This window comes from Mustela nivalis (genome assembly GCF_964662115.1).
Source record: "Mustela nivalis genome assembly, chromosome: 3".
NCBI lineage: Eukaryota > Metazoa > Chordata > Mammalia > Carnivora > Mustelidae > Mustela > Mustela nivalis.
Window position 1 is genome coordinate 111501546 of NC_139022.1, and position 25435 is coordinate 111526980.

Sequence of the window (25435 nt, forward strand, 5' to 3'; positions counted from 1 at the left end):
TTCCTCAGATCTTCAGCCAGGCAGACACACCATTAAAGCGCTGGCTCTTGGAGTTTGCAGCAAAACGTAAACAAGCTGAGGTCCGGAGCGGAATCATCAGGAATGATAGTATCTGGGACGAACTCTTCTTTAATAAGATTCAGGTAAGAAAATGAACAAGTGGCCTTAGAGTAGAATTTGACAAGCTCATTCCAGTGGCCTGTAATCTTTTATAAATAACTCATTTGCTCATGAAATCAAAACTTAAGCTACCACAGAAATATTAAAGGACTCATTTTTATTATTTGGGTGTGTGTGATATTTGCCAAAAGGCAACCAGCAAGAAGGACTCCTGGACATCAGATCCCTTGGCCTCCGCAAGCATTGGGGTGCCTTTGCCCTCAGGCGCTCCTGTGGCCTTAAGTTTCTCTTGCCCCTCCCTTTAGCCTTGGCCATGCTGGCTTTCCAGCAGCACTAGGTTCTAACCATGAGGCCAAGAATCTTCCTTTCCCCTCCTATTTCCTAATCCTTCAACCTCTCCTAGACTGAGTGGATCATAAACTACTCACTTCTGTATTCCCACATAAATTTTCAAGCTCTGCATTACCCAAGGAATTTGTAGCTAATTAGTAGCAGTACTTTTTTTTGCTACTCTATTTTTAGCTAAGACAATTAATATTTAAACTCTCTTGGCTCAGCTTACAGAAACAAAGTGCTTAAAGAATCCAGTTGTCCTCAGCTGTGCATAGTAAATAGAGCAGCACATGGAATCAATTTATAAATGAGAGAAGACTATGCCATTACCATGGGAGTGGGAAGAAATTGTCCTAAGTAATTGTTTTGGCTGCATGCAACTGATGGGAGAGTGAGGGAAGAGCGGTGTATTTTAAGGGAAAGCCAAAAGTATGGAATAGCACACTTACCTCCAAAGACACAGAGAAGTTGACCATATTGTGGGTCAAATTGAAAAACTGATTGGGTTGACTCATTTGAAAGGAGAAGGGACTTCTTCAGCCTTAGGCTGTCTCTTTTATCCCTCCCCTATGGCCAGGTAGGGTCCAACTCTTGAGTGGTGACCCTGGATGAGACCCCCACGGGCTAGATGCCATCTCTGGCAGCACAAACTTTGGCAGGTTCTTGTCTCTTCCCATAGGCCAGTCTTGGTGGTTGTGTGCGGATGATCGTCACTGGAGCAGCCCCCGCGTCCCCAACGGTGCTGGGATTCCTCCGGGCAGCTCTAGGGTGCCAGGTACAGCCTTTCTTTCCACCGCTTTCCCTAGAGGCAATGGGACCTGTGTCAGGGCAGAGGAGGAAACCCACTGCACTCTCTACTGGAGAGAAAAAGATCCTCGGGGCAGGATTTTAGTGGGGCAAAGGCTCCCTCCTCTGAGGATGAAATAGGTTGAGAGTCAGTGAAAGCCAAGATTATCTTGTCACATTCTGCGACATCGAGGCGTACCCACTCTGGGAAGAGGGGTCCATTAAACTGTATGGGTCATCGTTGTGCAGAGAACCCATCCCATAACTGTGCCAGCATCTCTACATTCTCCATTCTGCAAAATATCTCCCCACCCACAAAAGGAGCACTAGAGAGGGCGATGCAAGCCCACTGCTGTTTTGTTATTTGATTCAACAGGTTTTGTCATCTCTTAAAATACTCATTCCTTTGTTTATCTATTTGGTTAATATTTATTAAGTTCCTGCATCTGCAGGGCTGTGACTCATGTATTTTGTGTAAAGTAGGCACAACTGTTTCATAAATGTCCATGCTTAAGTTTTTATACTTTAGAAGCCAGTGCTCCCTTCACTATCCTCTTGTTCTGTACCAGCATGGCCTGGGCACTCCTAGGGCAGGCTGTCTCACATGCTCTATTCCTGCAAACATGCGGGGCTCTGAGCGGGGACAATATCTTACAGAGTAAAAGTAAAACGCATAGTAGGTTTTAAAGTATTTGTCTCTCATACCTATCATCCAAATGAAAAATAAAGTCAGTAGTTGAAAATAGGTCAGAAATCTTCACCCCAAATCACATAACTTTATCTCCTAAGTGTCTGCAGTATAAAAATAGCACCTCTTCTAAGCCAAGGAGCTATGCCTGTTGTTTTCACCTGGAGTAGCCTACCTCCCCTCCTTCTGCCCCCAGCATGGAACAGCCAGATGTTCAGTGGGAGGTGAGCTGGCTGAAAAGGGCAATCAGTCAGCTGTAGGAACATGTAACTTACAACGTGGTTTTGTTTTTCATTTGAAGGTTTATGAAGGTTACGGCCAAACTGAGTGTACAGCTGGGTGTACCTTCACCACACCCGGGGACTGGACCTCAGGTAGGATGGAGTGGAGATGTGGGAATGATTCATGGGGTACCACTGATCTAAAACGTCTTTATGGAAAACAAATTTATGGGTCATTTAGGGAAAAGGGGACAGAAAAAGAAGAAAAACACTGATGGTGGTTATGTCTGGGTTGTAGCACAATGGATATTGTTCTCTTTGCTACATATTTTTGTGATTTTCAAATATGTTTTGTCTTTTCCCATTTCTTTCATGGGTACCTAGAAGTCATATATATATAAAGAAGCGGTAGATCACAGACTGTAGTTCCAGGTGGAACTATCAGTAAACATCAGTAAACAACATCAGTAAATGTCAGTATGTTGGATTTTGTGGGTTAGAACCTAATATTTGAGAATGAAGGAAGCAGGGTGTGAATTAGGTATGATTTAGGAAAGAAGGGCAAGTTCATAGTGACCAGAGCACTGTTTCTTAAACCATTTCTGAGACCCTTTGGGACCTGGGGTCTCCTGTGATGTTAATGTCTAGAAGGCAACAGCATCCTCCAGAAGAAGCAGCTCCTTTCCATGCCTTCATTCTGAAGAGACTCCTCTTTCAGAGCAAGGAGGGTGCAGTAGGTAGCCCATGTATTTATTGCCTACCACAGAATTTAAACCAGATACCAGAAGAATCTGAAAAACACTGAGCAAAAGAATCCTTCAGGATACCAACTTCCCATGTTAGCCAGGGGCCATTCTTTCAGTGCAGGTTTACTCAGTTACACACTAGAAAATTCAGGGTGATACACATGGAAAAGAGAGACGCACAGTAGTGCCATGCTCTTTTCAGAACACCCTGAGGCAGTCAGCTGAAACATGATAGGTGTGTTCCATATTGAAGTCATATTTGACCACATCAAGGACAGAAGCATTTTTGTCTGAGTTTTATCTCTTCAAACTCTAGGTGAATAAAGTCTATCTTTAGACAATATTGTAAAAGTCGGCAGCCTCTTTAAAAGAGAAACCAGATTGTCGCAACCTGTTTTCGTCTACATGGCGCACTTTTCTTTCAGGACCTTGGCCAGCACCCACTCAAACCCCCCCCTCCACCTTGCCAGGGAATTGTGCTAACAACCATAATTACTAGAAAAATGACTTCCATGTAATTGTGCAGTTGGAGTATATATGAGCAAGAACATTTGAAGTCTTATTTTTCAGGGAAGAATTATCTCATCCTTGTCTTCTATTACTTTGTTACTCTAAGTGTAATATGTGGACCAGAAGCACCAGCGTCCCCTGGGTGTCTGTGAGACTTGGAGACTTTCAGGGCTCATCAAAATCTAAATTTTAAAAACATTTCTGGATGGCTTGCGCATGAACCATAGTCTGCTGACTGGTGGAAAAGTATTGATGACAGTTCCAAAACCAGGGGTCTGACAATGGGGGGAAATGTTTAATATGGGCCCTATTGGAAAAATACTGATGGTATGGTTGGTGTGGGTAGGAGGCCCCCTATAGACCCTGTGCAGGTTGGTACTGGGCCAGGTGTGCCTGTTTAGCTTTTTAAAGAATCAGATGTAAAACAAAGGCCCAGCAGAGGTTGGCCTGCTTTTTCCCCAGAATTTTTTTTGATCATCAGTGCTTACCTGTGACAAATGCTCGTCTTAAGGTGTATTGCTCTCCTGTAATTCGCCACTTCAACACTGGAGGGATTTTTATGTGGCTCAGAGCATCTTCAGTGCTGAAATTGATCTAGACACTGACAAATGCCATATTGCTTTGGTGTTCTAGGGCATGTAGGGGCACCTCTCCCCTGCAATCATATCAAGCTCATCAATGTCGAGGAACTGAACTATTGGACCTCCAAAGGAGAGGGAGAGGTAAAGTTAGGACCTTAGCCATTTATGTCTCTGCATGCCACATACTGTAAGTAAAAGAAAAACAATGGAATTGTTTTATTTTCACCCTCCCTATAAAGTCACTTTAAATTACTGATTAATTTCACTCTACTGAATTCAGCATTTCCTCTCTTGCTTATGAAGCAACCAGCCCCCAAGGTTGGGACCAGGCTGGTCTAAATCAAGACTTGAAATTCGCAAACTTGGGGCACCTGGGTGGCTCAGTGGGTTAAGCTGCTGCCTTCGGCTCAGGTCATGATCTCAGGGTCCTGGGATCAAGTCCCGCATCGGGCTTTCTGCTCGGCGGGGAGCCTGCTTCCTCCTCTCTCTTTCTCTGCCTGCCTCTGCCTACTTGTGATCTCTCTCTGTCAAATAAATAAATAAAATCTTTTAAAAAAAATCCTTCGAAATTCGCAAAATTTTGCGGCACCTGGGTAGCTCAGTCAGTTAAGCATCCAACTCCTGATTGTGGCTCAGGTCTTGTTTTCAATCTGGAATTGAGCACTCAGCAGGGTGTCTGCTTGAGATTCTCTCTCTACCTCTTAATCTCCACGCCCCCCCCACTCATGCTCTCTCTCTTAAATAAATAAATCTTAAAACAAAAAATGAAATTCCTAAACTTAAAAAAAAAATCCATTTTTTTCTTCTAACTGACATGGCCTGCTTCTATGTATGTGTCCCAGCAGAAGCCATACCCTTGCAACTAGACCAGAAGAAGGGGATAGAGCTGGCCTATACTTTTTCACTCCATGGGAGCAGATGACCCTATCATGTCACAGAGAGCTCAAATCTCCAGTGGAACCAGGCAGCCCTCAGTATCTGAGGAGACCCCTTTCAGTGTCACAAAGCAGCACTTACTGAACGGAGGGAGGGCAGGAGGCCTGAGAGTAGGGTAGGGGGCCAGGACAGGGAAGAAACATGGCCAGGACAGAACATACTGTTGGAGAGAAGCAGAAGACTGTTCAGTCTGCTGGTGGCCATTCCTGTACTCTGTCTCCATCCCTGCTGTTTCCACAGCAAATTTCTGGAAGGATAGGATACATTCTCCTACACAAGCCTCCTGACAGCCCCACATCGGGGTTCCTCATGCTGTGGGCTGACAGAAACCTGGTGTTTGTCCCTACAGATATGCGTGAGAGGACCAAATGTGTTCAAAGGTTACTTGAAAGATCCAGAAAGGACAAAGGAAGCCCTGGACAGCGATGGCTGGCTGCACACTGGGGACATTGGGAAGTGGCTGCCGGTGCGTAAGTTTCCAGTTACCACATGCTCACGGTTGGAGGGTGTATAATCCAACTCACTTGTGAGGCAAAATTCTTCTCCATATCTTCCCTGATAATTAGCCATTTAGAAACAACTGCAGGGCGGGTGGGGGGATAAGGAGGTTCTTCCTTATCTTGCCCCCAGAGCTTTCTTGTCTGTTCATCCTTCTGATAAAGGTGATAGGATCTTTATGGGAGGGCACAGCTGGAGTTTGAGACCACTCCCTACCTTATCTCTTTCCAGCTCAGGTTTGTCAGTGCTGTGGAATCTGACCTGTGGGGTACAAGGGGCTGGAAGCTCATAGCTCTGGGAGGTCTGAGAAAGGCAGAGCCTAGGGACCCACAGACATTGGCATCTGGCTAGAGGTGGCACTGAGCAGTGGGAAAAGTTGGAGCCAGGTGGAAGGGTGTCTGAGTTCCTTTGGCTCTGCCAGCAGTTGCTCTGAGATTGAAGCCCAAAGCCTCATCCCTCTCTGGGGCTCCTTGTTGATTTTCTTGTGGAGTAAGAGAAGAAAGCTATGTGATATTCTTTGGCTGCGGCCCCTGACTTTTAACCAGACCTGGTTATTGTGTCTCACTCAGTCATTTGTAAAATGGGGGCTAATATCACTGATTACCTCTATGGTGATTTTGAGGAATAAAAGAAGTTATACCTGTAAAGTGGTTGATACAATGCCTGGCACACAGGATATGCTTAGATTAAAAACTATGACCAGAAAATGGCTTTGTTGCTGGAACTGAGATCCCCTGGCCTGATACAGCCCACCTCAGGAATGTCTCCTGTGTCTTTGTGAAGTTGCTAAGGTTTAGGGTAGACGCTGTAAAATGTAGTGTTTCTCAGGCATGTGAATGGTGCTGAACCGTCTGGTGGCTCTGTAGGCTGGTGAGCTGATTCACCCTGGCCTTGAATCTGTGTCCTTTCCTGAGAAGCCCTTTTCCATAGCAGACACAGATGCACCCCATAGTGTGTGCCCAGGGCCAGGGACTCTGCTCAGGAGAGAGATGCCAGTATGGTGTGTAATGTGATGGGCATAAGTGAAGGGTCACGGGAGAGGCAGGGGAGGACGGGCACCTATGGGAGTCTCAGGATGTGAGTCCTGTTCCAAGGAGAGAGGAGAGGATGGAGAGGATGGTCAGGGTAGGAGTGATAGCACATGCTAAGTAGAGAGACACGAGAGATGTGAGGTAGGCGGTTCTCCCTGAGGCCCCCTAGGTGTGGAGGGGAGAGGCTGGGGAAGCAACAGGACCTGCTGGCTGGCAGAGCGTGCATCGTTCCCTCTGCTGAGGAAGCCTAGGCTCAGAGCCCCTCACTTGCACAGGCACTGTCCAAGCCCCAGCACTTCATTTTATATTATTTTTCTTAAAGAGGGAGGGCCTCAAAATTGGTAAAAGCTTGAAGTTCCACAGAACCCTGATTCTAGTACTGATTCCCAGTAAGTTGGATGCAACCACCCACCTTGCAGGATGTTAGGAGAAGCAAGTAAAGTAATTCATGTGGAGACCTAGAGCCGCGTATACACTAGGAGCCCAGGACAGTGGACAGGCAGTCTGTAGGTGTCCATTTCTTTAAATTATTAATCTTTTGAAAGAGTATTACGTAGATTAAGGACAAAGTACAAACTTCTGATCCAGAAAGACCTAATTCCAATCCTGGTTCCCCTGCATCCTAGCTGTGTGGCTTTTGAGAAATCAGCCAAATTCTCTAATCTTCATTTTCCTCATCTGTGGAATGAGGTGACGATGCCCCACTTAGGGGGTACCATGAGGGTCAAAGAAGCCAGTGTACAGAAAGCACCTAAGGTGCAGCCTGGCTTTTGAATGAAACAGGGCCTGCTCATTTTTCCTTTCTGGAGACTTTGCTCTGCTTTAGCCAATTAAACAGATGGAGGAGGGACAGAGGATATGCAGAAATCCAGTCAGGAGGGGGTTTTGATGGGTGAAGGAGGTGGGTGTGGGAGGGATTTGTGGTTGAGGACAACGAGCCTGATGGCCAGCAGTTCTAGGAGAGGCAAACAGAGAGGCCATCTCCAAGTATGGGGCTTGGAGGGAGGGACAGGCATGAGGAGGACAATGATGGGCTTCCTACTGTGTCCTGCAGGGCGAACAGTCTGGTTTCTGAAGCCTCCTGAGTGTTAGGTCCTGGGTTTGGAATTCGGTGAAGAGGTTTGGCTGGACACTTAGGCAGTTGTGGGAGTGGCCAATGAAGAAACAAATGGCGGTTATTTCAAGGAGTGTTGTCAGTGAAGGTGAAGAAAGTACAACATTCAAGGGTTGAGCCAAAGGAAGGAGATACACCAGTTCCCCTGAGAAACTCAGAAAGGTCAGAGGGAGTTAGGGAAGTCTGTGGCCAGGAGCACAAGTACTCACTGCTCAAGGGGTGGCCTGCCTGCTGCCGAGGTCCTGGAGAGGTGACAACTCTGCATACCATCTGGTCTGTCAGGGAGAGTCCCCGGGGGACCTCAGCCAAGGTCTGCTGTTTGCTGAGGGATGGAGAGGTCACTTTTTGGGAGCAGAGGCAGTAGGTGGGCAGAAAGGCCTAAGCATCATTCAAGGGAGTGAATTTGAAGACGGTGGTGAGAAAAGAGGCAGCTTGGGTGAGAGGGGAAGGTAGGCAGGACTTCTGAGGAGGAGGACACCCGTTTGCTGGGCATGAGGGTGGGGAGTGGGAGGCGGGGTAAGTGCTGAGGGGAAAGGACAGTGGGCACTCAGTGTCTTAGCAGATTTCGTTTGTGGTTTGTGTTGGCCCTCTCTAGCCACAAGGGGGCTGTGTAATGGCAGAGGCCTCAGGCGGAGGCCCAGATCCAGTGGGGTTTGCAGGGGGGGACAAGGCAGGGGTGAGGGGCTATGGCACTGATGAGTGAGGGGTTTAGATTCAAGAATGCTATCTTTTCCTGAAGCAGTTTGTCCAATTCCACAGGCAGGGACTCTTAAAGTTATTGATCGGAAGAAGCACATATTTAAACTTGCTCAGGGAGAGTATGTGGCGCCTGAGAAGATTGAGAACATCTATATCCGGAGTGAGCCTGTGGCACAAATCTATGTCCACGGGGACAGCTTAAAGGTGAGTCTCCTGTGCTTCAGCCCTCTCACGCATACTGGGCCTGCTAAAAAATCTGGAGTTATTTGGGAATAACTTCCTGAGTATTTGGTATTTGGCTGTTGTAATAAACATTGTTTTCCAATCAGACACTGGTATTCTGCATATTAGATTGTGAGAGAAAATTCCTTTTGAAGGAGAAATCTCACTTGTAGAGTTTGATAAACTATGATTAGGTGAAAAAGTTGCTTGAAGTAGTGGTAATGAACATTCCCACTGCTTTTAACTTGGGCTCCACCTACTTCCAAGAGGGATATTGAGATAAGATGCTAAAGCCAGATTCAGGGTTCCTTCTGCTCTTTAATCTTAAAAATGCAGATGAGGTCTACAGATAAATGGATACAGTATTGCAAATAATAGTACTGTTTCTAATATAGCTCTCCCTCTCTGTATATATGGCTAATATGTTAAGATAGTTAGGATTAAATTATTAGAGAGGATTTATATTTATTCTGCTTTCAACATCATTTAGACTCAGAAAGGTTACTGTGAATGTATTTTTTTTAAAGATTTTATTTATTTATTTGATAGAGAGAGATCACAAGTAGGCAGAGAGGCAGGCAGAGAGAGAGAGGAGGAAACAGGCTCCCTGCTGAGCAGAGAGCTCGATGCGGGACTCGATCCCAGGACCCTGAGATCATGACCTGAGCCGAAGGCAGCAGCTTAACCCACTGAGCCACCCAGGCACCCACTGTGAATGTATTTTGTGCTGTCATTGGATTCATTAGGCAAATTCTGCTTTCAACATCATTTAGACTCAGAAAGGTTACTGTGAATGTATTTTGTGCTGTCATTGGATTCATTAGGCAAATATTATTAAATTATTTTAAAGAAAATCCTTTCAAAGCTTAAAATGGAGTTCTTCATGAATGGGGGCCATATTAATAAAACAATTTCCAAATGATTTGGGAAACCTTAAGAAATATATGTGTTTGGGTTCATAGAATTGTTTGACTGACATCTTAAAGGTGTACTCATGGGATTGGCATGAGAAGTAAACTTTACTGATTCTTAATATCCTTAAGTTTACCCTTTATTAATTCTTGTTAACAAAGTTAAGGAAATATGTCAGAAAATAAGCAGTAAAGAATGTGTGCCATATTGGTGGAAATGTTTCATAACATAAGCATATACTTATTTTTAGAAGAAGGTGGAATCTGAGAATAACAGGAGATTATTTTTAATGCTGGACCACAAATAACCACTTGGAAAGCTTTTGTCTTGACTATGTTTTCCTTTGGTTGGGATTGCAGGCTTTTTTGGTGGGTATTGTCGTGCCTGACCCTGAAGTCATGCCCTGTTGGGCCCAGAAGAGAGGAATTGAAGGGTCATACGCAGAGCTCTGTGCAAATAAGGTCTGTACCTTGGTTGCTGGACCTTCCGATGCTACTGGGTAACAGGAAGGCAGAAACGCAGTAGACCAGTGGAATTTAAACCTATAGGGACATTTCTAACTTTATTTTATAAGTGGTAGAAATCTTAAACCAGAGGTTTGTCTTTTTGTTACTGTGGTTGGAGGAATGCAGATTTCTTCTTAGAAAGTTTGATAGACTATTGAACTATTGGAGAAAGATGTCACAGAAAGCTTGTCCAGCCCTGGTGTCCGGCAGCTTGAAGTTGGGTCTAGAGAGGGAGGGAGGTAGCTGACCCAAGGCTGCACAGCTGACACTGCTGGTTAGAGCAGTGTCAGGTGTGAGTATCGGCCTTCTGACTCACTGGCCTTGCTCTTTCCAAATGTGAAATGGTTTTTGTATGTACTGGACTCAGGCAGTCATGGAGCTGACTAAAAAAATAAATAAATAAACTCCTTTCTTCCTGCTTAGAGCTTTAGCCATTGCCATCTGCCCAAAACTTCTCAGGCACGGGTAGAGTCCTCTGGAAGAGATTGCTGTTCTGGCTCAACATCACCTCGTCCAGGCACATGGTCCATGTTCAGTAGCACCCATGGTCCCGAGCACTCCCACTGGATCCTGGGCCCTTCTGGGAGAGACAGGGTTCCTGGGACTCACCGGGTTGACCAGAGAACCACTTTAAAAAATGGAGTGGTCTTTTAGCCTGTTCCTGGTCACTCATTTGGTCATGCCTGGCACTTGCTTGCCTGATGAGAGGTGGTGACTGGGTGCCACCTGGGAGTGTCAGCCCCAGAAGAGAGGGGCAGAGGTGGGGGTTGGTCGTACTTTGCTGAAGACTCACTGTTTCCTCTACCTCCATTTTGAAATGTGTTTTTGCCTTGTCATTTTTTTCTCTATGGTCCAATCCAGGAGCTCAAAAAAGCTATTTTGGAAGATATGGTGAGGTTAGGAAAACAAAGTGGACTCCATTCATTCGAACAGGTAAATATTACCTTCCCCATACTCGTTACAACCCTTCATGCAGTGCTGAAAATTAAACTCAGCCATGGTGACCCTGACCTAGATTCTCCACCCCCGTATGCTGCTGCCCTCAGACAGGCTGTGTACTGACAAGACCCCTGAAGTCCTGTTCCAAGCCAACTTTGTAGCAGCCTTCGTTCTGCACTAAAATAGGTCATATGTCAAGTGAGACCGTGCTTGCTGTCCTCATAATCACAGACGTTCCTAACGCTGAAATATTACCTTGCTGTCACACAGCAGAGCATGTGTGCACATGGTTGGCCTGTCTCCAGCCTGACTGCAGTACTCAAGACCAGAGTCCTCTCTTATTTTTATTTTTATGGGGACTGTCTTCTTGGCTGCAGCAGACAAGATGACTTGCTAGGACATCGGAAAGGTCATGTTCCTCGGGCCAGTGATCTCTCCGCCCCGCGTGTCTACCACAAAGAGGAAGAAACACAGAATGTGTTAGGAGATGACACAGCAAGTGGTCCTCTCAGACCCTTTCTCTTTGCAAGTTTGGGGTTCTTACTGTAACTGAGTTCAGAAGTGCCCTTGATCCTACTTATCTACACCATTTATACATCCCCTTTAGTCAAAAATTCAAAAAGAAAAATTATTCAAATAGAGAAATAGACACACTCTGATTTTTTAAAAAATTTTCTGCCTGTCTTTAACATAATCGTTTGTAATAAAATTGTGTTTCTCCAGTAGGGCTCCCAAATACAGTGTTAGTGTTAAGGATCTGCAGGGTTTATGAGAATTTTAAATTTTGTATGTTTATTTTGATGATAACCTGAAAACATTTTTAAACCAGTTTCAAATGTAAAAACTCTTATAGCAGGTATTTGTGATTAGAAACCACGTCCACAGAGTCAGACTTTAATTTCTTAAGTTTCAAACTGATGGAATCTAAACACAGTTTCAGAATTATTTTCCTTGAAATAGATCTTTATATGAATCTAGTTTGAGAAACAGGGCTTTACCCTCATCTGTCAGCATCTAAGGCAAAAAAAAAAAAAAAAAAAAAAAAGGCTTGGATGAATTAAATCTTCATTTTAAAAAATTATAAAGTCAGAGGGATTCAGTCAAGTTATATTTCTCTTTCTAAATGAAAGTTCATTTCTGGCATCATTATTTAAATTTCTAAATTTGCTAGAACTGATTTCATTGCCCTTCCATTAATGGTTTCTGTGTGACTGGATCACATGATGACGTAGAGCAGGGAACACAGATGGGTGGTCCAAGACCCCTTTGTTCTGGGCCTGGGTCTTCCTCTGAATGGAGAGCTACAGGGGCTCTGAGGGCATTGCTGAAGCTGATTGGTTCCTGCCACTACCTTGAGATTCCCGAGGTTGGCACGCCCCCTGCTGGGTTTGGGCAGCATAACCTGCCCCAGCACATGGAGAATCTTCGCATTTCCATGCTAAGCAAAAGACCACCCATCACCTCTAAAGATTACGCTGAAAGGGGACCTTTGGTGAAGTTTCAGGTGTTAACCATTGCTCAGATTAGACCCTTACTGAGAGGAGAGGTAGTCTTTTTTTTTTTAAGATATTATTTATTTATTTGACAGAGAGATCAGAAGTAGGCAGAGAGGCAGGCAGAGAGAGAGAAGCAGCAGGCTCCCTGCTGAGCAGAGGCTGCTGCAGGGATGCAGGGCTCCATCCCAGGACCCTGAGATCATGACCTGAGTCGAAGGCAGAGGCTTAACCCACTGAGCCACCCAGGCAACCTGAGAAGAGAGGTATTCTTGTCTTCCCATACCACTTAAGTAGTTTCTGCTCTTAATCTGCCTTCACCATGGTAACCTCAAATACAGGGAAGTCATGTGGGGATCCCAAAGATCCCAAAGACCTGAACTTTATCGCCAAGGGTGTCACCACTTCATTTTCTCTGTTCTCCTTTTCCTTTTTGTTGGTCTGTGCATCCTATACCAACAAGCAGCGCATGCCCTCAGCTGACCACTGGAGAGTGAAAACCGGGCCTCCTGCCCGAGGATGGTGTGCTCCCAGTTGTGTTCCAGAGATCAATATAAATCATTTAAGTTAACCCACAGTCCACTGTCAGCTTGTCCTTTTCCCTTTTCCTCAAAAATGAGTCATCATTTAAGGTTTAATACTAGTTTTTTTTAAAACCACACAAACACAAATAGATATACAAGCCTACAAGGCTTAAATCATTCACCAAAAGCTTTAAGAGTTCAGGCTCACTGAGCAGGGTTGATCTGAATTAACATTTATTAGATAAAAAATTAATGTAATTTAATTTCCGGAAACAGACAATTTCTTGAATGAGGCCAATCATTATTTCTTTATGGAGATCTTTGGAAGATCTATTTTAAGGAATATATAGGAAGCATTTAAAATCACTCTATCGGGGGTGCCTGGGTGGCTCAGTGGGTTAAGCTGCTGTCTTCGGCTCAGGTCATGATCTCAGGGTCCTGGGATCGAGTCCCGCATCGGGCTCTCTGCTCAGCAGGGATCCTGCTTCCCTCTCTCTCTCTCTCTCTCTGCCTGCCTCTCTGTCTACTTGTGATCTCTCTCTCTGTGAAATAAATAAATAAATAAATAAAATAAATAAAATCACTCTATTGATAATTAAAATGTTTAGGTACCCAGGAAGTTTTTGAGCATACTTAGCAATGATTTAACCATTTTCTTGACATTTATATGCCTTATTAGTTTGTGGAGACAATAACAAGTGAACTTTGACACTTGATAGATTTTTCATATTCTGATGTGAAACTCTCACCAAAATATGTTATTGTGTTTCCTGTCACTAAGTGGAATGCTTACCTAACCAATTTGCCTTTAAATCAGAAATGAAAAAAAAAAAAAAAAAAGAATGACATGAATGAATAGAGCATTTGCCTAATTACAATGGGTTTTGTTTTTACTTTATCTCTTCAGTCCTAAATTATTCACTCTGTGTTTATTATCTCCAAGCAACATTATGCGTTTGATTCAGTAATACCATTGAAAATTTTAAAATACCATGTTTCTTCAGAATTATGAAAAGTTTTGTGCTTTAATGAGTTAGCATAAATTACACTTTTGAGGTATTTTAACTCAATACAATATATAAAAGTTACAGTATTTCTAAACTAAAAAAAAAAAAAAAAACCATTTGGAATCACTTTTCAGTGGCAAGAGTGTAGTTTCAGAAAGGAAGCTAACATTAGCATTTCCTTCCTTAACAAAAATTTTGCTTATTGGGGCGCCTGGGTGGCGCAGGCAGTTGAGCAGCTGACTCTCGATTTTGGCCCAAGTCATGATCTCAGGGTCCTGGGATCAAGCCCTGCACTCAGCAGGAGTCTGGTTGGGGTTCTCTCCCTCGCTCTGTGACCCTCCCCCCACTTGTGTGTATGCATGCGCACACACTATCAAATAAATTGATAAATCTTTAAAAAATTGCTTTGCTTATTAAAAATTGGAAAATGAGTTTCACATGGTGTTAGGCCTGAAGGGAGAATAAAGATTCTCATTCCTTTTTTTTCCCCCACAAATCTATAGTTTGGTTTTATTAGAAAATACATAATTATAGAAAATTAAAATTGGTTTTAACATTGGTTTCCTTCTTTAAAAAAAAAAAAAACAACTAAGTTTGGAACCTACAGTTGAGCTCAGCGTTAGTTAAAGTACTGGTTTGATCCATTTTTTCCCCTACTTACTGACTGGACTTTTATTCACTCAGGCAGTTTTTATAGGTATTTTCTTTCTTTCTTTCTTTCTTTCTTTCTTTCTTTCTTTCTTTCTTTCTTTCTTTCTTTTTTTTTTAATTAACAGATAATGTATTATTTGCTTCAGGAGTACAGGTCTGTGAATCGTCAGTCTTACACAATTCACAGCACTCACTGTAGCACATACCCTCTCCAATGTCCATCACCCAGCCACCCCATCCCTCCCCCTCTACCCCCAGCAACCCTCAGTTTGTTTCCTGAGAGTAAGAGTCTCTTATGGTTTGTCTGCCTCCCCTGTCCCATCGTGTTTCATTTTTTTCCCTCCCTGTCTCCCATGACTCCCCTGCCCTGCCTCTCAAATTCCTCATATCAGAGAGTGTATAGGTATTTTCATGGAAGAATTCAAACAGACCCAGAGCTGTAGGTCAGCCTGATACAGGGCCCGGCAGCCAGGCCACAGAGCCACTCTCAGCCACTCACTAAGGGAGTTAAAGGCACCCTATGCCTTGGCTTCCTGCAAGGCTGTATTTAGTGCTGCTCCCTATCTGCAAGCAGAAACTATTTTGTAGTGAGCCACACTGAACTGCTGATGCCCCAGTCAGCCCTTAGGCTTGCTGTGACATCTACCTGCTGTTTCAGTCCTTTGTTCCTAAAATCATAACGTTTTCTTTTCTAGTCTACTGAGCATCTAAATAGCATTCTATAGCTCTCCCTATGAAATTCATCTTCCCTGTACTTTATCGTTTGTAGCTTCTATGTGTCACTGCTAGATTTTCACAAGGTGCTCACCCCAAGCCCTGCACTGAACATACACTCTAGTTCCAATTTCACTGTGTTCTCCACAGGCTGTGAGGGGCTTAGATGAGCTGAAACCCAGGCTGCAGATATTGTATCTTGGCTTCTGCTTCTCCTTTTAAAATTACATTATTCATTTCATTTACAAAAAAAGGTTGGCTTTTGCACTTACCAGAAGTCTTTATGTGGTACCATTTCTATCAGAAGAGAACTTTAGGGGAAAAAAAAGTTAAGGAAATTAGCACTACTTTCAGCTTTTCATTTTATGACCTTACGTAAGCATGAAATAATAAATTAATTTGCAGAATCGAAGATTAAGTTTGACTCAGATTCTGTTCATGTCTTCTTCAGGCTAATTACTTTTGTTGTCTAATGGTGATTTCCAAACTTCTTTAAGCACCAGAACTTAGATGGAATCTTATCTGAAAAGTCGAGCTTGTACCAAACAATGGAGCAGTGCTGCCCTGGTGGGGTTGGGGCTGGAACCAGAACCTCTCTCCCCCTGCTCCCCAACCCAAGCACCTCACTTTATCCCTCCACCCCACCTCCACACACCTCTGCTTCTCACCAACCTCACCACACCCCCACTTATCTATACCTGCCTCCCCCACCACAGCACCCCCAGCAGGGGCCTCCGCAGAACCCCACTTTTCAGTGCACTCTGTCTGAAAATATCACCCTTGGGACCTATTTCCAGTGAATTTTGGGTCCTCTAGAATGGTTAATGTTTAATAAAGAAAATTTTTAAAAAATATATTCCAGAGGGTACAAAAATGGCAGCCTATTCCTTACCAAATCCTTGCTTATTTGAACATCAAGAACAGTGAGGGAGTTTCCAAGCAAGACATTTTTTACAAGAACCTTACCTAATTTTGAAACATTTGACAATACCCCTTTTAGCTAAGAACCTCAGATTTCCATCTATTTATATCAGTTATCCAAGCAGAAATCCTTTGTGAGTAAAGTAAAGTTGAGGCAGCTAACTATAATGCTAGCTCTGGTTTTAGCCTAATGTTCTCTCTTCACCTCTCCCCTACACACTCGAATCCTTAAAATGCTGTTTTTCCTGTAGCAAAAGTGAATCCTTCATTTGAACAAATGTTTAAGAGACAAAGTGAATCTGATTTATTAATGTGTGCTCATTTGAAAGATTTCACATTTTTAAATTACAAGCATAAGTTTAAAATTTTTTAGAATTTTAAGAATTGGTTAGGATTTTTCCTTTTGGACTTTTAGGAAGTTGGGAATATAGTTAGCTGTTTTAGGGATCTTCTTTGTATATTGGTTTTTTTATCTGAATAATGCTGAGTTTTCAGAGCAAAGAATTCTTTGCCATCTCAAAAGGCCCACCTACCAGGACACAAGACTGTTAACATCAGAGGTTTTGAAGACAATCACTGACATGCTGGACATTTTGCAACTAATTTGCATACACTAATTTTTTTTCTCATTTTTTTATTGTGGTGATATGCGCATAACATAAAATTTACCATCTTAACCATTTTTAAGTGTACAGTCTAGTAGCATTAGATGTGTTTGTGATGTTGTACAATCATCACCACCCTCCATCTCCATAAGTCTTCTCATCTTGTAAATGTGAAACTCCATCCCCATTAAACAGTAACTCCCAGCCCCCCACCCCACCCCCAGCCTCTGGCAACCACCAGTTTACTCTCTGTCTCTATGACTGGTTACTCTAAGTACTTCATATCAGTAGAATCATGCCATATTTATCTTTTTGTGAGTGGCTTATTCCACTTAGCATAATGTCCTCAAGCTTCATCCATGTTGTAGCACATGTCAGAACTTCCTTCCCTTTTATAGCGAGTAATATTCCACTGTATGTATATAAGCACATTTTGCTTATCCATCTGTCAAGTGGACATTTGATTGCTTCCATGTCTTGACTACTATGAACCATGTTGCTATGAACATGATTGTACAAGTGTCTTTTCTCCAGATCTTGCTTTCGGTTCTTCTGGCTATCAACCCAGAAGTGCAATTGTTGGGTAATGTGGTAGTTCTATTTTTAATTTTTTGAGGAACTGCTGTATTGTTTTCCACAATGACTGCACCATTTTACATTCCTGCCAACAGTGCTCAAGGGTTTAGCTTTCTCCACATCCTCACCAATGCTTGTTGTTTTCTGTTTTTTTGGATAATAGTCATCCTAAATATGTGTGAGGTGGTACAAATATTGATTTTTGAAATAAGTCATTTCCTGATTGTTTCCATTGATTTTATGAACAGTTCTTCTGTGACAGTAGCATCTGACAGAGTGACCTCTCATTCTTGTCCTCCTGGTGTTTGTAACCCACACTCCAGTACCTTTCTACTCATCAAGTCACTCCTCTATCTCAAGCCCAGGCTGTTGCTCTGTCCTGCATACTGATACTAATATATCCAGTAGTAACCACTTGGTTGTCTCAGAATCATTTCGGACTTTAACACAAATACTTGATCTTCCCTCCTCCAAAGAATCTTCCTGCTCCTCCAGTTTTTCTTCTCAAACAGAAACCTAGAACCATTCTTAATATCTCTCTTTCTCTACCACTTACCCAAGCAAATTATAAGTCCTATTCTTTCTATCCCCCAATCTATTTCTATCTCCAGAGCCAACTTTTAGAGTCCAGGTCACCCTCGGTCTTGTCTCTTGGTTGGTCTTGCCATTTCCACTTTAACCTCACTTCAGTCCATCCTTAGCACAGTGGTTTTTCCAAAGAGCCATTCTGTCTCTCACTGCTTAAGAATTATTGAAAGAATTATGTCCAGACTCTGCTTTGGCATCTTAATCCTTTATAACTTGCTCCCAGGGTATCTCTCCAGCCCCAAATAGCTTTATTCTCCAGTGATACCATATGCTTCAGCCTACACATAGAGTGATCCAAATGTGCTTTGGCACATATAACTTCTACCTAGAGCACCCTCCTCTCCTTGGGCCATCTAGCAACCACTGCTCCTTCCCCTTGCTGTCTTCATTGGGCTAAAGCTGACTTATCCTTCAAGGTCCACTGTAGCATCTCTTTTCAATGAACCCTCCCCAAGCCTGGGATGGGTGCTGTATCAGAACTGCATTCAGCTCTAACAGAAAAGCCACAATGTCTTAAACACTTGGATGTGTTTTGTTTTTTCTCGCATAAGAAGTGTGATGATAGGCAGTCCAAGGAAGGTACAGGTCCTCAAAGACCTAGACTCTGCCGGTCTTTCCACTCTCCATTCTTAGTATGTTGGCTTATCACAAGGTGGCCACTACAACTTTGGACATTGTCCATATTCAAAGAAGGAAAAAAGAGAGTGGGTGGAGATAGCTATGTCTGAACCATTTACTACAAAAGCAAAAACTTTTCCCTTCTCACTAGCCAAAAATAGATCTCATGACTGTCCCCTTACTGCAGTGGCTGGGAAACCAGGAAAGGTGATTTGTCATGCTTGGCATAGAACATTTTGGCCCCAAACCAAATCAAGGTTTTATCAGTATGGAAGGAGTCATGACTGGGTATTGTGAAAGCAACTGATTCTGCCTGAGAATGGTGACCTTCCTTGTGCTTTGTCCCTGTAGTAACAATATAATACTGTCACTACAAAGTAATATAGCAGCATCTGTCATTAGATTATAAATTGATGTGGGCAGGGACTGTGTTCTGTTATTCTTTGTATCCCTAATGCCTGACACATATCTGATACAAAGGAGTTGCTCAATAAATATCAATTACACAAAACAACAAATGAATGTATATGTGTATTTAACACACTTTGATTTAATTTTCCAAGTGTCTGTGACAGTTGACTATTAAACAATGCAAATTTGAACTGAAGGGGTCACTTAGACGTGGCTTTTTTCCCTTCCAATAAATACAATATAGTACTGTAAATATATTTTCTCTTCCTTATGATGTTCTTTTTTTCCTTAAGATTTTCTAACATTTTCTTTTCTCTAGCTTTCTTTATTATAAGAATACAGTATATCATACGTATAACATACTAATTATGTATTAATCAACTAGTTATGTTATTAGTAAAGCTTCCAGTCAACTGTTGGCTATTGATAGTTAAGTTCTGGGGGAATCAAAATTTACGCACAAATCTTCACTTGCTCTGCACAACTCCATTGTTGTTCAAAGGTCACCTGTACATACCTAGGGAGTAGTTAGGATTTGCTGCACTTCTTACTGCTGCTACTTAGACTTTTCTGCCAGAAGATTCTGAGAAAAGGTTTGTTGTTTCAGTTTCAAAATTGCATTTTGGACTTTGAATAATATACATGTAAAGACAAATGACATTTATATTTAGCAAATGGTATGTGTAGTCACATTGTGATTTTTATTTTTCTGTGACTTTTATTTTTCAGAAGTGCAATAGAAATTGTTATTAAAATGTCTATTGCAACAATTCATATTGTTTTCTATTAATGATCCGGGTCTATTATCTCAACAAAATCATTTAATTTAGATCCAGCTGTTAGGACACAATTCCTTGGAGGCAGTATCACTCAAGAATTAAACTCAAGCCCAGATCATAAGATTCTCAATCTTGTCAATGACCTTTTCAAATGGAGCCCCATGTGGAGGAGTCTGCCCAGGCCCTCCTAGTTAATTTCTATCTCTGGTCCTCATTTCAGCATTTTGCAAAGGGACTTTGCATGAGGGAGCCTAAGATCTGTCTCATAGAAATAGGATGTGTGTACTGCTACACCTGATCCCTTCATGCCTCCTCCGAGTAGCTCTGATAAAAGCTATGGCAGGACCTTTTTTTTTTTTAAACATAGACTCATCATGTCCCACCAAGATTTTATATTCCTCTCATGAATTGCAGTACCATCCATATATCCATCCAGATCAGAAACCCGGGAGTCCTGGAGGCTGCCCCCACTCTTTATTACCTCTTGCCCACTGAATGGTTCTTAGAACTGCTTACTGTGTCTGTCTGTGCCATTGCTCTAAGTATAGGTAGGTCCTTATCTTGTCTCCCATGGGTTGGCCAGAGTCTTCCGATTGGTTTCCCTGTATCTTTTTTTTTTTTTTAAGATTTTATTTATTTATTCGACAGACAGAGATCACAAATAGGCAGAGAGGCAGTCCGAGAGGAGGAAGCAGGCTCCCCGCTGAGCAGAGAGCCTGATGTGGGGCTTGATCCCAGGACACTGAGATCATGACCTGAGATGAAGGTAGAGGCTTTAACCCACTAAGTCATCCAGGTGCCCCGGTTTCCTTCTATCTTATCGTAATGTTTTCAAAAACCGTTCTCACATTTCACATTTCTCTTGGACAGATCTTTCTAAAATGTGTATCTTTCTGAAATGTCCATGTCACTGCCCTGTATAAGAACTTTCAGTGCCTTCCCACTGACTCCAGACCAAAGTTGGAGCTCCTCTGTCAATGGTCACATCACAACCACTTCAGCTCTATCCCTTACCCCCTTTCCCTCCTACTTCATGTAACTACAACCAGGAACCCATTTGATTTCCTTTCTTACTCCCATAGCTTTGTTCTTGTGGTTGCCTCCGCCTAGAATGCCCTATACCACCCACCTCTCCCCCCTTTACTGGTTAACTTTTACTCATTCTTTAACACTCACTGAATTTGGGAAGGCTTCTCCACTGCTCCTTCTTCTCCTCTACCATAACTGTGTTCGGCATCTGTCACTCTATGCATATCTCACTGATCACTGTTCTATGCCCGCTCTGCTGGGTGCCAGTAGGCACCCCCTGTGGGCAAGGGCACTCATGACTCTTCTCTGCGTACTCAGTGCCTGGCACAGAAAAAGCAGCCGGTTCATTTCTGTCAACTGGTTAAATGAAGAAATAGGAAGGGGAAAAGTTGGCTTGCAGACATGTTAAATAGGCCGAAATGTTTATTTAATGTAATTTTGACTTTTAAATGAGTACAGTGTTTCTGTATCAATATATCCTTATATGTCTTGTTTACTTTTATCATGTGTGCTATAAATGCTATGTTGTATTCCTGATAAAGACATATTCTGCATTTGGTTTTTAGGTTAAAGCCATTCACATCCACTCTGACATGTTCTCAGTTCAGAATGGCTTGCTGACACCAACACTAAAGGCTAAGAGACCTGAGCTGAGAGAGTACTTCAAAAAACAAATAGAAGAGCTTTATTCAATCTCCATGTGAAGTTCCAGGAAAGTTCTTCTCAGTATAATGGACTGTGTAGCAATACTGTAGTTACTCTTGAAAGTAATGAATCAGAATGATGCAGCTGAAAATGAATAAGCACGTGAGCTTATGATTGAGCCTTTTCCTGTCCCAAGAGGTCTTTAACAATATTTTCTCTATCATCACTGAGTACACTTTATTTTTATTAAAATGATATTGTAACAAGCTGCTAAAAAATATCACAGATGGCAATGTAAAAATCAAGACTTTTCTCAAGGACTGTGTATCACTAAAAGTAATATATTCTCAATGTTCACAGAACTATTAAACATAAAGGAAAAACATAACTGATATACTGTACTTAATTATTTGTGGAATAGTAATCAGATAGTAACCAGACACAGCAAATTTCTAACAATGTGGACTACCTCATTCAATAACTGATTGTCAAAATCACAGTTAAATCAGACTTAAAACATTAAAACTATGTGTACAGAATCATGCTAAAACAAAACATAATGCACATTCTGCATAACTTCACATGACAATTCTTACTGATATAATCAAGATTTCCCTCTCATTTTTACTTTTATTCATGAAAAATGCAAATTCAGATATTCTTGAAACAAATGTTATATTTATATAACATTTTACAAAGATCTTTCAATACATTTTCTCATTAAACTCATTAAAATTTCAGGAACTACCTAGAAAAAAAATGTACAAAGACTTCAAGGATAATATGTGTATATCTGTGGACTTCCTACAAGTGAATTCTAAAAGATGTCGGTTGACTGACTGCACAATGAATGGACCTTTGGGGAAGACTTGGGAAAAGAAACCCAGAATTATTTCTCAGGATAGATAGCAATTAATGTCCCTATGTTCTTTGCTAGGTTCTTCAGGCCTTCCATTCTCAATATGTCCATGCCAGGCCTGGGAAACCCAATATGGCTATGATCCTGAACAAGGGGAGGAGGGAATGTTATTTCCAAAGAAAACAGGTTTCAACAACTTAATTTTGAAGAACTTCTTCAAAATACCCGTAGAAAACTTTTAAGTCCATCATAGATGAATATCTCATAGGTCATAATTCCATTCATAAAATCCTTAAATGCTTCTAAGCTTAACCGTGGAAACCTCCTTTCTTTCATCATGTGTTTAGATACTTCTTGCACCTGAGTGCCGACAATCTCATATAATTAAAGCCAGCATGGATAGCAGTTAAGTTCCAAGCTACAGACTGCATCTGCTCAAGGAATCATCCCTAGGCAAGTGTTTTCTTCTGTAGAGACAGGACTCTGCAAGCAGACATGGAGGTGTAGTGCTCACAGTCCAGAAGTTCCTCTCTGCTGGAGCAAATCCAAGCTGTAAATAAATGCTATTGGTTTAAAAAAAAAAAAAAAAAGCATTATCGCACAGGCCTACTGGATCAATCTGTATCAGTGAATATAACATATTTCAGTCTTGGCAAAAGTGGATCACACCTTTATTTGATGCATTTACCCAATTTTTACATATTCCTTTGGTAGATTTTTTTTTTTTGCAGACCCTTTACTTACACTTACAAATCTGACTTTTAGTATATGAGCTAGTTCAATGCATACTGACTTTTCAAAGCAGTTCTGAAAAAACAAATTCTTAAAATGTCCCAGGCTACATCCATATAGCATTAATTTTTTATATTTAATATGTTCAACTAATTGAAAGAGAAAAATCATTACCTGAATTAGATAGTCATACTATTTTAAATAAAACAAGTTGCTTCACATCTGAAGAAAAAGAAGCTGCTTCCCATTGTCTTTCCACTCAACCAAAATTTCATAGTTGTCTTTTTGTTTCCAAAAAGATTTTTTGACAATGTAACATAAGCAAATAATTTAAAACTTATACTGATTCTATTTATATCTCACTGTAGTTAGATATGATTGATTATGGACAGCTTAAGCATTTCTTCTTTTTCTCACTTTAAAGATCTTCATGTATCTTCTGGTCTTCCTGATCTGTGTGAAAGGCATCACACTTGGGCCAATAAATAGGTTACAGCAGATGTGCTGAGAAAAGTAAACTTTTGGCGCTAAATATACTGCAGGTACATTTATCTATACCTCTGTTTAAGTCCACTTAATTTTTTAATAAAGGAGAAATGAAACAATACATGTTAATGGAAAAAAATCCCTCTTGTTTCAGATTTCCCAACTTAATGTTGGAAAATTTTGTATTTCTCTTTAACGAATATGGGAAAAGGCTATGTACTTAGGACATTCACATTTGTAGTGGACATCAGATCGGATATAAATCTAGAGGTTTAACAGAGATCAATTATAGAAAACACGTTCCTAAATGTTTGGCCTTTTATCAAGTTTCCATTCAACTGTAAATTAGTAACGTAATTAGGAATATAAATTAGTAATTTTCACATTTTGCAAACTAATCCTGTATATATTTTAAAATAAGATATACACCAATTTTTTTTTTCCTTTTGTCATGAAAGAGATCTTTATATTGCATTGTGATTCCCCTCCAGGCAGGAGAGAAACTGAGGTGTTGGTGTGGAGGCCTACTTCCATATTTAGGAATTCACAAACTCACAAGTCCAAGGAATAAACATATCATGTCTCCCTCATATGTGCAAGTCAAAATTTCATTATAAATTTAAGTAAACCTGCAAGCATGAGAAAAAAAATAGGACTTTGCATTGCAATTTTTATAGTCAGGTAATGTTTCAGTGACTTGAAGGTACCACTTAATTTGGCTGTATTATCCATCAATGAACTGATCATCTTCTATTTTTTCGGCAGTAAAGAAAAGGAATTATTCTCTATTTTCCAAATGTACAAAGCACAAAGGTGATAGTTATTTAGAATACAAAATACTATGAAATGAATGTAAACAATGGACAAATGTATTTTTTGCATGAAAGCAGACTACTTAACAAACTTGCTTCATATCTCAGGAAAAAAAAGAATGAATAATCATATATAAAATTGATAAATTATATGTTGAATTAAGTTGCTGTATTTTCTTGCCTGTTTTTATTTTAAGGAAGCATAAACATGAAAAGAAAACAAACCTAATAGTCTGAATTTTTTTCTCAAGTATGCACACAGTCCTTTCTGTGATTCTAACTGCGGTAAGAATGAGATTAGCATTCAGCGAGGACAAAGCCCTAAAGGAGGAACTCTCGACTTAGAACAATGAATGGTCATAACCCAGAGGCAATAGATAAATACCTGGAATACAAGCATTTCTAAACCTTGTCCCAAACTGAAAAGGTTCTGTTGAGGTGACAGTGGCTTTTAGACATTCATTTGACTGATTAATTTTCCTTGTTAACTCACTGCAACAATTGCATGGGGCAGGAGGAAATGGATATTTTTTGAAGAATTGCTTATTCAACATTCAATTTTTAAAAATTGAGATTAAAAATTACTTTTTAAATATGCATAGAAGTATCTTAACTGTAATTATATTTTTAGTTGCTTTGTTATAATAGCATGCCTATCAAATATAAAATGCATTTATGAAAACTTTTGTAAAAAATAAAGATTTTTTTCATTTCTCAAAGCTGCTTATAATTACTATTTTATATATTTATGTAACATAATCCCTGTAGTTAGCATATTAATAGTCATTGATAACTGTAAACATTGTATAGAGCTTTATCACACTAGTCAGGATACTCTGCATTCTTTTTAAGGATCCTCAGACTTCAGATTACAGTCCCCACCCAGAGACACTCTTCTTTGCTTTGCACATTTCCTTTTACCAAATGTGTCCTGGATTTTTATGTGTCCTGAATTTTAATAATTTTTATACTTTTAAAAGAACAAATACCTGTATTCAAATTTTCCATTGTAATACCTCTTAAACAACATTTCTACAATTTCTTTTACCCTTATGCAAACTAATGGTTACAATTTCTTACTGTGTGCCTCAGTTATGCAGATTATGCCTTCTCTACAGATTTGCTATTGCCTACCCCTCCATT

General features: G+C 41.1%; 2 protein-coding genes across 7 annotated transcripts in view; both read left to right on the top strand.

Annotated features, from left to right (window-relative positions):
• The window catches only part of ACSL6 (acyl-CoA synthetase long chain family member 6), a 59091-nt gene extending 37300 nt beyond the window's left edge, over positions 1-21791 (top strand). For 5 of the 6 annotated variants that reach the window (XM_082725665.1, XM_082725664.1, XM_082725666.1 and 2 more), the window contains 9 exons: positions 9-143; positions 1133-1228; positions 2229-2301; positions 4038-4126; positions 5271-5387; positions 8324-8467; positions 9757-9858; positions 10765-10836; positions 21325-21791. In XM_082725665.1, the coding sequence (XP_082581791.1) occupies positions 9-143; positions 1133-1228; positions 2229-2301; positions 4038-4126; positions 5271-5387; positions 8324-8467; positions 9757-9858; positions 10765-10836; positions 21325-21462 (966 nt within the window). In that variant the 3' untranslated portion in view covers positions 21463-21791. Of the gene's footprint in view, positions 1-8; positions 144-1132; positions 1229-2228; positions 2302-4037; positions 4127-5270; positions 5388-8323; positions 8468-9756; positions 9863-10764; positions 10837-21324 lie in introns of all 6 variants that reach the window. The other variant, XM_082725668.1, reaches the window with a different exon arrangement.
• A 2753-nt stretch (positions 21792-24544) lies between these two features.
• Positions 24545-25435, top strand: part of MEIKIN (meiotic kinetochore factor) — a gene marked incomplete at its 5' end in the record, with an annotated part of 87586 nt that continues 86695 nt past the window's right edge. The window contains one exon of the mRNA XM_082723374.1: positions 24545-24577. Coding sequence (XP_082579500.1) covers positions 24545-24577 — 33 coding nt within the window. The remainder of the gene's footprint in view (positions 24578-25435) is intronic.